Source organism: Panthera pardus, unplaced genomic scaffold (assembly GCF_024362965.1).
Source record: "Panthera pardus isolate Hobbes unplaced genomic scaffold, ASM2436296v1 HiC_scaffold_8, whole genome shotgun sequence".
Taxonomy (NCBI): domain Eukaryota; kingdom Metazoa; phylum Chordata; class Mammalia; order Carnivora; family Felidae; genus Panthera; species Panthera pardus.
In genome coordinates, this window is record NW_026527013.1 from 51,129,558 (window position 1) to 51,146,146 (window position 16,589).

The window sequence follows — 16,589 nt, forward strand, 5'->3', positions numbered from 1 at the left end:
CCCTTCTTATAAGAGGACTCCAGTTTTTCAGGGGAACCACCCATTCTCTGTTCATGGGTTAGGTGGAGTTGAGTGTGTACGTGGCTTCAGGGGTGGGGATGTTTCCTGAGCCTGGTCAGTCAGAGCATTGCCTCCCACTGGCCACAGGTGCAGCTTCAGGAGCGCTGGTGTGACCCATGTTGAGCAATCAGAGCCTGTAAGACTCAATTCTGGGAGAAAGGAGCTCTCACTTTCCATGGGGCTTGATGCAGGGGGGATGTAAGCCTGGAGGGGGGGGCATGTGGTTATCACATGGAGAGAGACTTCCTGTGAAAGAGTCCTTCACCCCACCCCCCAAAAAATTGAGGAAACAGAGAAAACTGGAGCAGAGCTGCAGAGAGATGGGAGTTCTTCTGTGCCCTTGAAGCCCCCATGCCTAAAGCCAGCCTTGCTCTGGAGAGCTGGTAAGTCCCTTTCCTCCTTCAAGTCAGTTGAGTTGGGTTTCTGTTGTTCACAACCATAAAAGCTCTGACCAACATGATGGCCTCTAAGGTATCAGCCAGTTCCTTTGGCTACACCGGATCCTTATCTCATACTTAAAGCAAGGGCCACCTGTGTGCATATGTCCACTTGCCCGCAGGAATCCTAGGATGGCTTGTGGAATGGGTAGTGCTGCTTCTAGTCATAAGAACAGACTGCACTGCAAGGGGAAATGGAGAATCATGAGAAGGTAAGTTATTAAGTCAAAGACACCCTGAGTCAGCGAGAACCTGGTAGGCAGAGCAGCTGCCCCAGACCCAAACCCAGGAAGGACAGCTGGCCTAGAAGCTTCTCCCTTCCTGCAGATGCATGAGCAGCTCATGACTTGGTGGGTGGGGAAGGAACATCCCCTCGAGTGTTAGGACCCAGCTCAGGAATAGGGAGGAGGCTCCAGTCTTCAGGGTCACTAGAGAGCCACCATTTAATGAGCACCTGCTGGATGCCAGGCCTGTGTTGGGCACTTGGCCTACCTCTGCTCTTCAGAGCAGCCCCCTAGAGTGGGCACTGTCACCATCTCCATCTCCTAGATGAGAAAACTGAGGCTCAGAGATTGGCCCGGGTTCACAAGTCAGTGAGGGGCAGTTCTGAGACAAACTTCAAAAGCCCAGCCATACTGCTTCCTGCCGGTGATGAAAATGGGCCCAAAGTGGACAAGTCTGGGTTCTCTGGCAGTTTTTCAGGCTTTACCTCCTCATTAGTAAGATGGAGTAAATGACGATCCCACTCCCCAGTCTGACCAGAGACGGCCTCACCGGTGCTAGAGGTCTGCGGGATCTATTAGTACATAAGGAGTGCAGCCTCCGTGCTGAGATTATCTATAACTGATGTGACACAAAGGGACCAGGTTGTGCTAAATCAGCCAGCCAGACTCTTCTCCGGCTCTCTCCCGGCCCACAGGGGCCAGGCCGTTTCCTTTGTTCCACAGGCACAGGCCTGGTAACAAGGCAGCCAGAAGCTCAGCTGTCGACATTTTTTCATTATTTTCTACCCTGTTAACCTCCATCACCAGTGAGGCTGCTGTCAGCCTAAATGAGAACTGAAAAGATTTATCTCACTTGTCCCAGGGATCAGTCAGGAAAAAGACCCTTCATTTCCTAACGGCCCTGATGACCCTTTCTCTGTGAATCACTCCCACCCAGGAAAAAGATGTGACACTGGCAGCAGGCGGGGGCTTCTGGCCAGACCGAGTGATCGGAATCAGCTGTTTGGTTTTGCAAAGCACTGTGATTTTTTTTTTTTATTGCACTGTATTTACCTTCCTAATTATGTTTGCTCACACAAATATTAAACTTAGACCACGTTTCATAAACACTGCCCCAGGAGGGGACCGGCACATATTGTGTGGTGGGAGGGAATTAGCCTGTGATTACCATTTTGCTGTAGAAGTTGTCCTCAAAGTGGACAATCCAAATACAGACCACAGAGAGATTATTACATTTCAAATCAACTTGTTCTCCTCCTTGTGCTTCTAGCAATCCCAGGTCACCTAATCCCTAAAATTGGCGCCTAGTAAGATGAGCTCAATAATTTTGGTAATAACACTCACGTTGGTAGAGTGGTAGCCAGCTTTCCTGAACACTTACTGTCCGTGTCTTTCTTCGGACTAACACCCTCTTTTTTTAAAAAAATTTTTAATGTTTGAGAGAGAGAGAGAGAGAAAGAGAGAGAGAGGGGAAGGGGCAGGGAGGGAGACAGAGAATCCAAAGCAGGCTCAGCTTTCTCAGCACAAAGCCCAACACGGGCTTGAACTCATGAACCATGAGATCATGACCCGTGCCAAAGTCATTTTTGTTTTTTCCTTTTTATTTTTTTTTAAAGAGTTAACACTCTCTTAATCGTCCCCAAGGCCCTGTGTGTCTTTTTATCCTCACAATGAAGAAACTGAGGCACAGAGTTAAAGTAACAACACCCAAAGACACACAGCTGATAAATGATGGAACCAGGATTGTGAACCTATGAACCCAGAAATTTAAAACCTCTGGACCCAGAGACCACACCCTGGTCAACGCCTCCCTGTCCTTCACATGTACTACTGGGAAGTAGTTGACCCTAAAACCATTTGATAGGACACAGAAGATAAGGCTCGCTGAAGCCAAAGGACTAGCCCATTTTACAGAGAGGACACTGAAGTTCACAAAGGTGGGTTCAGTTCTACAAACATTACACACATCATCTACTGTCTGCCAGGCACTGTGCGAGAGGCCTGGGATATAGAGGCCTCAGGGCGCATACAAGTGACTGTTCCCTGCACACCTGACTTCTGGGCATTTATACAGGTAAAACCTTTCTGAAAACAACTGAGCACTTTGCTACAAGTCTTAAAAATGAGCAAACTTTTGACCCAAAAATTCCTGTTGCAGAAACCGACCATAAGATAATAGCAGTGACCGTGACGTAAGTATATATTCAAAGACACTCACAGCAGTGTTATTTCTAAGAGTAAAATAATGGAAATAAGCTAAGTGTTCAACAATAAAAGGTTGGTTAAATAAATGAGGGTAATCTATGAAATTCTATGGCATCATTTAAAAGTGGTACAGAAATATACTTATTGACTTGGGAAAATTTTGCCATACAGTGTTATGTAATTTGTTAGGTGACATAAGAAGACAGTAAAGTCATATACGCAGTCTCATGTCATTTGGGAAATGTATACTGGAAATGTATAGATATGAGAACTTACAAAAACTGTATTTGCGTTTATATGTTTAAGGAAATTCCTATGGCACCAAAGTGCTGCAGAGTGGTACCATTCCAAGTGATTTTAAATTTGTGTGTGTGTGTGCTCATGTCCATTTCCCCAAATTTCCTACAATGAACATGTAGTATTTGCCAACCATGCAGACATTTTAATTTTTGTGGGGGTGGTTGTGGAAGTGGCTGAGGCCACCAGCCATATCTAGGATTCAGACTCAGAGTCTGGGACACCATGTCCAGCCCTCGGCCCCTTGCACCCTTCAACACACCTCCCCTCCTGGTCCCATCTCCACAAACCATATCCCACCCTGGCACCCTGGCAGTGTTGCCATGGCCAGCCTGGGGCAGAGATATCCGAGCAGGTGGAGTGGCCTGCTTGCCCACCTTTTTGAAGAGTCTGATGACATCCTCGCTGATCTGTGAGAGGCGGACGATGACATTGTTCATGAAGATGTCGTTGAGGGTGGCATGATCTCGACTCTCCCGCCTGGTCTGATGCAGGACCAGATACCAACAGTTCACGGGTGAGAGGAGGTACTGGTCCTTCCTGTGGAAACCAAGGCAGCTCAGGTTGGCCTCACTGGAACTGTCACCCACACAAGTGTTCTGCATTGTCATCCACTATAGCTCTTTTGAACTTCATGAGGCCCTTTCAAGTTCAGTTTCATTGGAACACATTTACAGCTAGTGAAGCGATCCCCCCAAGGTCCCAGAACAGTGCTGGGGCCAAACCCAGGTCTTTGGGTTCTAAGTCCTATCCCATTCTCCTCTCCCACTGCATGCGGAATTTGCTACGTGCATCACTCCCTTCTGGGCAGAAGCTGCCTTCCGTGGGGCTAAGAAATACTCATCCAATTGTGCTTGAAATGTTCCTATTAGTGCTAAAACTATGCAGTGGAAAAACAAAAGTGGACCCTTCCCTGACTCCCCCAGCCCCTTTGTCCTCTTCCAGGGCCAGCTTCTCTGTCTTGGTCTCCTGGAAACACATGTCTTTGTCTACCAGTGGAGCTGGGGGCTTGTTAGGATTTCAGCTTCTGTATTCCGGAGGATGTCAACCCATCTTCCCAAATGGGATGCATGAGTAAAGTACATACAAGACAAATAAATCCGCCCCCACCCCTGCCCCGTAACAACTGATAGGTCTTAGCAGACTCCAGCCGGGCATTTTGCTAAAACAGGGGTTCTCAAAGTGTGGTCCTCAGACCAGCAGCAACATCACCAGAGATCTCACTAGAAATGCAGGTTCTCAAGCCCCATTCCAGACCTGCTGAATCAGAAATTCTAGAGGTGGCAATCCGGGTTTTAACACACCTTCTATGGGATTCTGATTCAAGCCAAAGTCTGAGAACCAGATATCTACATACCATAGAGATATGTTTGAAATGGGATATGAGAAATAGGATGTTTCTGAAAAAGGAAATGGGGGAATATCTCTCACTTGTGTACACTTTCCCAAAGGCCCCTCTGTTGGCCTCAGTAAAGGGTGTGAGTGTGTGTGTATACACACACACGTATACATATATCTGTATATATGTATACACATATACATATATGTATGCATATATTTACACATGTGTGCACATGTATATATACACATATATGTATATATGCACAGACATGTATATACATATATGTGTGCACATATATATACCCTACTCTCCAAAAAGAAAGAAGTAAGGGTAATTAGAAACCGATAATCTCATGTTGCCACATGTGGTGTTGTGCTGTGTTCTTGCCCTCTGGCCCTGATTCTTCCCTTATTCTACTTCCCAGGGTGGGAAGGACATGTTGGAAAAGGCAGGTTGTGGGGGAGAAGACCATCTGCATGTGAAGGTGGTGGCCTCTAAGCCCCAGACCTGCATTCTCCCCTCGGGCCCTCAGGATGGGCCACCCCAGAGGGCTGGCCACGGATATGCTCAGCTGCCCACTACCAGTGATTCTGAGGAAGGGAATTCTGCTGACTCTATGACCACATTATCCTCCCACAGCCAAGGGGATGTGCCGGGGGTGCAGCTCCAACAGCCTTGGGCACCTGCAGCACCCCCATGCCCCAGACCCCACTGCAACTCCTAAGCTTGGGAAGGACAGGTGAGGAGGGGCCTCTTAAAGGAATTTTCTGGCTGTCACCAAATGGGCTAAAACTCTGCCCAGCTAGCACGAATCCGGGAGAAGGGAGTTTGGTTTAGAGGATGGTTACGGTGGAAAATGCCTAAAGAAAAAGGAAGACAGGCTGCCATAGGAAAAAAAAAATGAACAAATTGCTTCTTTGCTTGTAACCTAGAGAAAAAGCTAGAACACGAAAAAATTCAACCACCCAGCCCAATTCCCTCAGCATTTACTCAGCGTCAGGTCTCAGATGGGCTGTGGGTGACCGTGACACAGACGTGCCTTGGAGGGGCTCCTTCTCAAGTGGCGGAGGCAGAAGAAAGGATTACAGTGGAAGGTGAGAAAGTGCTATAACAGAGACACACACAGAGCATCAGTTCCGCTTGAGAAGTTGGAGAAGGCACCACTCTCCCCCTGTGCTCTCCACATCCCAGGCACACACTCCCCTTTTCCGTTGTGCCAGGTTCCCTCCCACCTGGAGCCTTCATGCATGCTGTTCCCTCCATCTGGAATGCGTGAGCCCCTGCTCTTGTGACTGCCTCCTTCTCTTCCTCTTGGTCTCAGCTTCAATGATACCTCCACAGAGAGTGCACCTGTGATCAAACACTAAGGCACGGGTTCTCAAACTGTGATACCTGGACCAGCAGTATTGGCATCAGCTGAGAACTTGTTGAAAGCACAAGTTCTCAGGGCCATCCCAGGCCACTTACTAAGAAACCCTAGGGGTAGGCCCAGCATCTGTGTTTCAACCAGCCCTCTGGGTGCCCTAACACACTCAGGTTTGAGAACATTTGCCTCAAGCAGTTTCCATCCCCATCCCTCACCCTACTGTAAGTTCTTCCAGAGGAGAGACTGTTCTGTTCCAGGCACCACATCCAGTGCCCAGGGATGTGCCTGGTTCCTAGTAGATGCTATAGAAATTTCCATGAGAAAAGAACACATTTGTGCTGGGTCTTGAAAAATGGGTAGGAGTTTTCCAAACAGAGGAGCAGAGAGAGAGAGAATTGTAGGCAGAGGGCACCATGGATACAAAGATAGAGAAGTGGCTCCATAGAGCCAGAATTTCAAACATGTTAAGAGAGGACTGGTAGGACATGAAGCTGGAGGGGCAGATTAAGGGCTTGATTGTGGGGAGCAACAAATGCCAAGCTAATGAGCTTGGAATTTATCCTCTAGGTCACATGGTTCTCTACCTGGCTATACATTAGAATCACCTGCAGAGCTTTAAGAAAACACCAAGAGCCAGGCCCAATGCAAGACCAACTAAATCAGAATCTCCAGGGGTAAAGCCTTAGTATTGGTATTTTTTTTTAATGTTTATTTATTTTTGAGAGAAAGAGAGAGACACAGCACGAGCAGGGGAGGGGCAGAGAGACAGGGAGACACAGAATCCAAAGCAGACTCCAGGGTCTGAGCTGTCAGCACAGAGCCCAACGCAGGGTTCGAACTCACAAACCATGAGATTATGACCCAAGCCAAAGTTAGATGCTTAACTGACTGAGCCACCCAGGCGCCCCTAGTATTGGTAATTTTTAAACATTTTCTGTAGGATTCTAATGTGCATCCAGGGCTAAGAATGCCTGCTATAGGCAGTGAGGAGTCATGAAAGTTACGTAAGCAGAGGTATGATTTAACCAAAGTGTGTTTAGATCACTGAGGGCAGACTGCAGGATGGATGGATAGATAGATAGATGGATAGATGGATGGATGGATGGATGGATGGATGGATGGATGGATGGATGAGTGGATAAAGGGGTGGGTAGATGGGTAAATACATGAACAAGTGGGTGGATGGGTAGATGAGTGAATGGGTAGGTGAATGAGTGGATGGGTGGATAGATGAGTGGACTCATAGATGGATGAGTGTATGGCAGGATAGATGGGGGTGTACAGAGGCATGGGGCTGGAGAGAGGACGACTAGTCATGAGGTGACCTTAGTCTAGGAAAAGAGAGAGATGATGAGGGCCTGGGTGGGTGGCAGTGTGGCCAGAGAAGGAAGGACTTGAGACACTTCCAAGGGAGCACAGATCATCATGGAGAGCTCCTGGAAATAGAGAGGAAGAAGAAGGATGGAGGAAAGTAGAGTGATTCCAAGGTGCAGATCTCAGGAAACTGGGTAGATGCTGATGACACAAACTGAGATAACAACTGCAAGGGAGAAGCAGGTTGGGCAGAAAATACTTTGCACATCCCATTTTTCACTGCTTCCTGATAGAAATGGAAAGATTAAGGGAGAGATGAGATAATTGAGCTGTTACTCAAATTACTTCAGGGGCTTAGCTCAGTCTGGGATGCAAAAATTGAGCAGCATCAGGGAATTAAATGTACAAAATTTATGGAAGTCACAGCCAGAAGGTGAATTTCAGGTGGGGGAAAAAGAAGGCAAGTGATTTTGAAAGGGTAAAGAAGTGCTGGGATGGCTTGGGGGCCATGAAATGAGGTCACATGGTCAGAGAAACTTGGTCAGAGAAAGCCAGCACAGCCCTTTCTCATCAGAAGCTGTGGGCAGGAAGCAATCTCTGCAATCTCCGACGGAGTCCCACAGGGAGGCAGGACAAGTGGAGGCAAGCAGAAGAAAGTTACCCGAAACAACCAAGGACTTGTCAAGCTAAAGTGAGCAGCTGCTGGGAAGACGAGGGTCTGGGTTTTCCCAGGCTTAGCTCGTTTGCAGTCTGTGTGTACGGGCCAGGCACAGCTAGGTGCTAAAGATGCAGTGGAGACCAGAGCAGGCAAGATCTTGCCCCCACATGCCTTCCACTCAAGTGAGGAGCCACACGGGAGGAACAGAAGATGGTGACACAGCCTCATAAATGTAGTCATGAGAAGGAGGTGTGGAGCAGAAGAGGGCCCTCTTGCCCACATTTGGTGGTGAGGTGATGGATGGCTTCCCTTCCCGGAGGAAGCACTTTCTTGACTGAGAACCAAAGGCTGCAATGAAGTTGGATAGGGCAGAGCTTTCTAGATGGAGAAGTATGGTGAACAAAGGCCCAGAGGGAGGCTGGAGAGAACATGTGGGTGAGTAGAACACAGTCGAGTGGGGCTCGAGCATGGCGTTCTGGGGTGGAAGATGGAAGGTTGGAGAATCAGACAGAAGCCACAGAGCCAAGGGCCTTTATAAGTTCCATTACAGAGTTTGAGCTTTGTCCTCAAGTCAGTGGAAAGCCATCAAAGGATCTAGAGTGGGGGAGTGAACGGGTAAAACTGCATCTGCAGACTCTAGCTTTGGCTACTCCGTGGAGGATGGGCTCAAGGGGGCCAAGAGAAAAGATGAAGGATTCAAGAAATACCTAGGTAGTGAGCAGACTGGGTCTGGAGATTAACCGGATGGAGTTTGAGATGCGGATGGGGAGGGAGGAAGAGATGTCCAAGAAGACTCCCAAGTTTCCTCGGTTGGGCACCTTGGGAGAGCAGGGGTGGCATTTGCTAAGCTGAGGAGAAGCAGAGCAGTGGTGAGGCAGGGAGGGACAGAGAGGAACTCTGTTTGAACACAACAAGTCTAAAGGGCTTAAGGAATACCAGGATGGTGATATCTGGGCTAGAGAAACAAATGGGGAAGGTGGTAGCAAGCACTCAGATGGTATTTGAAACCATGGAATGACATGGAACCCTGTACAAATGTGCATGACCACATGGCAGAAGAGGCAAATCCTCAGGAGGCCTGGCAAGGCTGAGGCTGGAGGGACGGGACAGGGCTGGGCTCCTCCCCTCCCCCTGGTTACCTAGGATGGCCATTATAGGCTATCCCATCCTTCCCTGCAGAGATGCTGCCCAGGCCTGCCATCCAACCAGCAGGCCCATGCGCTTGGTCTATCCCAGAATGGGAGACTGCTTGTTCTGCTCTCCTCACCTTCTCCCAGCCCTGGCTCCCTTTGTGTAGGGCAGCTCATTAATAGACTACAAGGCTTGGCTGGGGCGGGGGGGGGGGGGGGGGGGGCGGCAACAGGGCTGTCCACAGCCAGGATCAGGGGCGGAATTGACTGCTTTGTGGAAAGCTGCCACCCGTGATCTTGGCCACAATGGTACCAGGCTCTCACCATGTCAGAAAGAAGATGCAAGAGCCACAGATGGAACCCAACATGGCAAAACAGAAAGTTGCCTGGACTTGAGGGTGAGTGTCCACCTGTGTCCACCACACTGCCTACGTGACTTTATGCGGGTCTGTGCATAACCTCTGTATTCTGGCTACTCAAATGGTACCATTAGCCTTGGGATTAAACACCAGAAAACAGCTCCATGGTCATTCATTCAGCAGTTCATCCACTCAATACATTTTTTATTGAATATTTCATATGGTCCAGACCCCAGGGATGTAATTTTGAACACAACAGACACAGTTCCTGCCTCCGCGGAGTTTACAGTATAGTGAGGGAGACAGACACCGCTCAAGAAATCCTGCAAATGTGTGTCAAGTTACAACTGCAGGAAGTGCTAGAGAAAATGGTGCCAGGAGAGCCCATAACAAGAGGACCTGGCCTGGGGGTCCCTGAAGTATCTCTGAGGAAGCAGTTTTTAGGCTGGACTCTAAAGGAAGAGGGCGGGAGCCTGGTAAGGGGGGTGGGAGGGGAGGCTCAGGGGACAAGGGCCCAGGCAAAGGGAAGAGAACAGGCAAAAGCTCATGACGGGGTGGGGGAGTTTGGTGCATTTAAGGAACTGAATAAAGGCCAATGTGGCTGGAGTCCAGGAAGCAAAGCGGAGGAGGGGACAGGTCAAAGGCTCCAGCCAGCACATCGATCACCATCCCATTGGCCATCTGGATTGTACCAGAACCCCAGGAAGAAGCACCCAAAGACACATGGAAGAGCTGGACACCAGCCTTCCTTTTCCAGGGGGTTACTTGTCCCTTTTGAGAATGGAACCCCTTTGACCTGAAACCCAGCTCTCCATTGCAGCACTCATTTCGCCTGCTGCAGCCACACTTTTGGAAGGTGTCACAGTGAACCTGGCCAGCGCGCTCTACTCTAAGGCACATCTTGAGCAGCCTTTCTGCTTTTCCAATCGTGCATCCCAGTATCTATGCAGCAGGCAGAAGCAGCAGGCATATACATATGTATGTGAGAACTTTCACATACATATGTATATATATTTTCTTTTTCTTTCTTTCTTTTTTGGCCAGAAAACAGCAATGAAAATTTCTGGTGAGTCACAGCTTTCTTTCTTTGGCTAGAGTTGCTGGGTATGAGGCTCCAAGAGAATGCAGCTTAGAGGAGCAAGGTCTTGCCAAGCTGGTGAGCTAGGGAAATGAAATTAGCAGTGAGCCAGCTTCTCCTGCTTCTCAGCTGGGGGCCGGAAAATTCCGCTTTGCAAACAGAACCCATTTCCAGGCCTTCAGAGCCCCACGCTGCAGATGAATCCAAATCTACTGCCCTGGGACTGTGGTTCCTCTGGGAGAGAGGCAAGCTCCTGCAGCTGACACCATCGCCAAGATGCCAAATCCCTGCCTCTGCCTTCCTGCTCCCTTCTAAGACGTTTTTGGGGCTTACGCTGGCTTGCTCAGCAGACTGCTAGCAAAGCTGCCCCTGAAAAAGGCTCCCTCAATTAGTTCCAGGGCCCAAAAGGTAAGCATAACCTCTTGCTACCTAAGCTGCCCTGAGCAGGATTTGGAATTCATCGCCCTTACTTGGAGCATGAATCATTAAGTCCACAAATATTACCTGAGTGCCATCTTATGTGCCAGGCAATGGTAAGCAAAATGAGTCATACTCCCTCATTCATGGAGTGTACAGTCCAGTGGGGGCCTCAGGTGATAATCAAGTCATCACATAAATACATAGAAAATTTCGGGGGACCTGGGTGGCTCAGTCAGTTGGGCGTCCGACTTCAGCTCAGATCATGATCTCGCAGTTCGTGAGTTTGGGCCTTGTGTCAGGGTCTGTGCTGACAGCTCACAGCCTGAAGCCTACTTCAGATTCTGTGTCTCCCCCTCTCTCTGCCCCTCCCCTGCTCACACTCTGTCTCTTTCTCTCAAAAATAAATAATAAACATTAAAAAAAAAAAAAAGAAAGAAAATTGCATCAGTGATAGGGGCTATGAAGGAGAAATGCATGGTACCTCAAGGGTCTATGGAGGGGGCTTACCCCACCCCAGGGAGGTAGAAGTGAGCATCTGTTGACCATGCTGGTCCTTCTTACCATCGAGGCTTCAGTTGAGATGTTTCTCCTGCATGTGGCTTTCCCTGACACTCAGGGGCTCCCTGGTCCCTAGCACAAACCCCTATTTTATTGTTATTACTGCACTCCCATTCCTGAGATTTGTCCTGTTCATTTGCTTTCTGCTTCTGGTCTCTGACTCCTCTCAAGCTTATGTCTATCATGTTCACCACTGTTTCTCTGGAAGGACAGGGTACACAGTTGGCTGAAGAGATGAAAAGTATCCAGAAGGATAAGCTGGATTCACAAGGATGGGCAGATTTCGGTGTAACACAGGGATAAAGGAGAGCATTCCAGCAGTAAGTGTGAAGGCTCCGTGTGCATGGACGCCTTGTAAAACGGAGAGAAGGCACGCGTGGCCAGAGAGCAGAGAGGAGGTAACCAAGGGTGCAGACAAGGCTGGAGAGGTAGCATGAGCTGGGGCCTTGAAGGCCAGGATGAACGTCTGGGCTGGGTACTGTTGTACACAGCTGCTGTAACAAAGCACCGCACTGGGAGGCTTAAATAGCAGAAATGTGTTGTCTCACAGTTCTGGAGGCTACAAGTCTGAGATCAAAGTGTCAGAAAGGTTGGTTCCTTCTGGGGGCTGTGAGGGAGACCCTGTTCCATGCCTCTCCTCTAGATTCCGGTGGTTGGCTGGCCATCTTTTGTGTTGCTTCCCTTATAGACATATCACCCCAATCTCCGCCTTCGAGTTCACATGATGTTTTCCCTGTGTCTGTGTCCAAATTTCCCTTTTTTATAAGAACACCAGTCATGCTGGATTAGGGCCCACCCTATGCGCAGGTTAACTTGATTATCTCTGCAAAGACCCTATTTCCATATAAAGTCACATTCTAAGGTTTTGGGGTTAGGACTCCAACATGTAAATTTTGGGAGGACACAATTCAACCCATAATAGGCTGCTGCCCCAAGTGGATCAGGAGCCCCAGAACAGTTTACATGATTGCTCAGGCGTCTTTCATGTGGTCCATCAGAGGAGCGAATGGACCTGGGATACAGAAGATAAAGTCTGACCCCATTAGCTGGCATCCAAGGCCAGTCCACCCCGCTCCCACCTCCCCCTCTCTGCTTGCAGAAACCTTCTCCAGGCAGTGGATGAAGCTCTGAACCAAGGATGGGTTTCTTCATTTATCTTTTTTTTTTTTTTTTTTTTTTTTTTTGCCTCAATTTGCCTGAGGCCATTGTATTGTGAGTTGGAGAGGTTCTGACTCTGGTTAGATTCTGCTGCTAAACAGCTCTAAGTCCTTGGGCTTGTCGCTCTACCTCTCTGAGGCTCTGCTGTCTCATCTATCATATGGATGGATGAGCGACTCAGTGGCCAGTGAGGGTCTTCAAATGTTAACAATATCGACTGTTATTTTCCAAAACCAAAATGCATACACATGAGCTGACAAAGGCTTTTTTGTTCCCAATTCCCCAACTTAATTATTTGAAAAGCCTCACAAGATGCACAAAAATGAAGACGGTGAATAGCCATTATGCAGGACTCTTTCGTGTATGTATCTTCAATGACAGGACAATGAGGCTGCTGAAACCCAGGAAGGGGGTAGCTAGCTCTTCCCAGCTCGTGGGCATTCCTGCCTTGGCACCTGTGCATATTCTGTCTTCACTCACTTTGAATGCCTTCCCCTACCCTTTCCACATGGCAAAAGCCCACTCTCTGAAGTCTTGTTCAAAAGGCTTTTCCTTCAGGGATGACCTGAGATCTGTCTAAATCACACATTTCGATCTTTTCAGATGGTCACCTCTGGACACCTTTTATGTTGTTGCTTAGCTCATCAATCGCCACTCACATGTATGGGGCTTGATCCTCTGCTTATTCTAGAAGCCCTTTGAAGGCAGGAACAGTCTCTTGTATTTCCTTGTATTCCTCCAGAGTCCTTGGCAGAATCTAATTCATCCATTCATTCACCTGTTCACTTAACTCGCTCTTCTAATATTTTTTTAAACCTCTGCCACATGCGAGGGACAGTCTAGTCACAGTGGATTGAAAAGATGACTAGATGTGCCTTGAGAAGGCTCACAATCTAACAGGTAAAATTAATGCAAACCAAGAATTATTACAGCTATTGGTCAGAATTCCTCTAATTTAAGTGACAAATATACTTCAGGCTGGCTTAAGCAAAAATGATAGTAAGTGGAAGGAGGGAAAAATTTAAAGGATAAAACATTGTAATCAAAAAATATAAAGGAAGAGGAGGGAGTTGGCCTCAGGAATAGCTGGACCCAGGGGTTCAAAGGATGTTCTCAGGATCTGGTCTTGCTCTCCCCATCTCTTGGCTCTGCTTTCCTCTCTCTGTGTTGGCTTCACTCTCAGGTAGGCCCTCTACAGACCAAAAATACCCTGGCTGCCAGTAATCCCAGTAGAAAGACAGCCTCCACCCCCCATCAGTCCACTAAAAGTCCTGGAATTACATTTTATTAGATTAAAGCTCTGCGACCAAGATGATTCAGAGCCAGTCACAGATTCACCATTGCTCAGGGATGAGTCCCCAGAGGAAAATCTCAATGCTGTTATCAGAAAAAAGGAGGAGGGGGGCGCCTGGGTGGCTCGGTCAGTTAAGCGTCCGACTTCGGCTCAGGTCATGATCTCATGGTCCGTGAGTTCAAGCCCCGCGTCGAGCTCTGTGCTGACAGCTCAGAGCCTGGAGCCTGTTTCGGATTCTGTGTCTCCCTCTCTCTCTGCCCCTCCCCTGTTCATGCTCTGCCTCTCTGTCTCAAAAATAAATAAACGTTAAAAAAAAATTTAAAAAAAGAAAAAAGGAGGAGGGATGCTAAGCAGGAGAGGGTACTGTGTTATGCTGTGTAAGGAATGGGATCCCAGAGGAGGGAGGGAGGAGCTAATTCTGCCTCAGGGTAGAGGGAAAGTCACAGGAGCATTTGCATTGGGCCTTGAAGTACATAGAAGAGGTGCAAAGGGAAAAGATGAGAGCATCCTGCAGGCAGAGGGAAGCATGAGTAGTGTGAAGCTGTAAAGTCAGATAGGACATGGGCTGTTCTGGGGCTAGCTGTCTAGAGCAGGGCTGAGGGAAGGCACAGTGGAAGCAGAGGCAGCTGTGGCAGGAAGGACCTTATACATAGGTCAAGGCTGAATGAAGGTTTAAGTGGGCCAATGATGAGATCACTGGGGCAGGGAGGCCAGGTGGGAAGCAGAGGAGCCATCCAGGTGAAGAGGAAGAGTTTATCCTGGGGCTTCGCCTCAGAGCCACCACGACAAATGGTGAATGTGAGTTTTTAGGGCAAGGAGAACGAATTGAAATCCACTGACTAGAAGCTATCTTTGGCTGATGCCAACCCTGAGAAAGAATAATTCGGAAGGGGAAGGACTACATCCATTGGGTCACCTGGCTGAGGCAGGATCTGCTTACCCATGCTTCGGTGCTGAGTCAAAGGCTGGGGCTCAATCCCAGTTGTCCCTCACCAGCTGGGTGAACTTGGATAGTTAATTAGACCTTTTCTTTCCTTATCTGTAAAATAGGATTGATAACGGCTACCTCACAATGGCACCTTAAGAACTGAATGGGGTAATTCACAGGATGCTCTTAGCATCAAACCCAGCATATGATAATTCTTATTGTTGTTATAATCACTATTATTACCACTAGCAGCTCATTAGGTTATTAGGAAATTCCAACGATGGATGTATATAGATATATGACCCATGGTAGGCTTTCCACAAGTGTTGGTTTTCCTCCCCCACTGCAAACTCTCATGTATACTTCAAGACCCAGTGCAAATGGTCCTGGGACTCCCTCTCCACCCTGGAGCAGGCTGATTCACTCACTTGTTCTCACACCTCAAAGTGATGGCACACTGGGTCTGGTGTCCATTAGCACCTCTGAGCTCCCCCCTTGAACTTCCTAAAAATATTCTTGGCACCAGAATGAAAATCTCTACCTCAATGGGCAAAGCCCGGCCAACCTCATCTTCTCTTTCCCTACAAACCCCTTTGCCTTGGTTTATCCATCTGCAAAATGAGCACACCACTGTATATGCAGTGCTAGCCCTGACCCATGTCTCCTCTGGTTGGTTCTTCTACTGATCACCTGGGGATCCTAAATCAGGACTCACCTTGTCTGGCCTTCAGGTCTCTTGTGTGTCAGGTGGAGATAATGACACCTTTTCTGACTCCCAGCTCCACTAGGATTCTTGGGAGGATTTACGCAACTAAGGCTGGGGAGGTAATTTGCAATGTGTAAGCAAGGTACTATATAATCTTCCAAGGTCATTATTACCCTATTTGTCTAATGGAATTGAGTCAAAAGTAAACCCCTGCATATTCCTACTTGTTACAATCCCCTTTATAAGATGTGGTTTTTATATACAATGGAATACTACTTGGCAATGAGAAAGAATGAAATCCTGCCATTTGCAGCAATGTGGATGGAACTGGAGGGTATTATGCTAAGTGAAATAAGTCAGCCAGAGAAAGACAGATATCATGTTTTCACTCATACGTGGAATGTGAGAAACTTAACAGAAGATCATGGGGGAAGGGAAGGGAAGGGGAAAAAAACAATTTCAAACAGAGAGGGAGGGAGGCAAACCATACAAGACACTCAGAAATACAGAGAACAAATTAAGGGTTGATTGGGAAGGCGGGGGAGAGGAGATAGTAGGTGATGGGCATTAAGGAGGGCACCTGTTGGGATGAGCACTGGGTGTTGTAGGTAAGCGATGAATCACGAGAATCTACCCCCAAAACCAAGAGCACACTGTATACACTGTATGTTAGCCAACTTCGCAATAAAGTATATATTAAAAAAAAAAAGATAACAGTGGACATCATGTCTAGAAGTGAATGGAGAGGTGAGTGGGCTTAGAGTGGGTCATGGGCTTAGGAATCAATAGGCTTCTTCCTCTGATTGTAATCAAACACCACAATGCCCAACAAGGAATGGCAAGCATGCTTTCAAATGCAGTTATAAATAAAATGCAAATGGCCATAAAAAAATAAAAAATGAAATCTCCTTTATTACATCATCTATTTTTCATTTTTAGAATAAAATTTAAATGATATGCACATATATATTTATATAAAGCATATCATACATAAATAAACCACATCCTGGTTAATACTTTGGAAGTTGCTAATTATAGTCTCTGAAGATTTCAGG

General features: G+C 47.7%; 1 protein-coding gene across 7 annotated transcripts in view; it reads right to left on the reverse strand.

The window, feature by feature from the left end:
* The window catches only part of SRGAP3 (SLIT-ROBO Rho GTPase activating protein 3), a 261,838-nt gene that overhangs the window by 110,953 nt on the left and 134,296 nt on the right, over window positions 1-16,589 (reverse strand). For all 7 annotated transcript variants that reach the window (XM_019428285.2, XM_019428284.2, XM_019428283.2 and 4 more), the window contains exon 3: window positions 3,601-3,763. In XM_019428285.2, coding sequence (XP_019283830.1) covers window positions 3,601-3,763 — 163 coding nt within the window. The remainder of the gene's footprint in view (window positions 1-3,600; window positions 3,764-16,589) is intronic.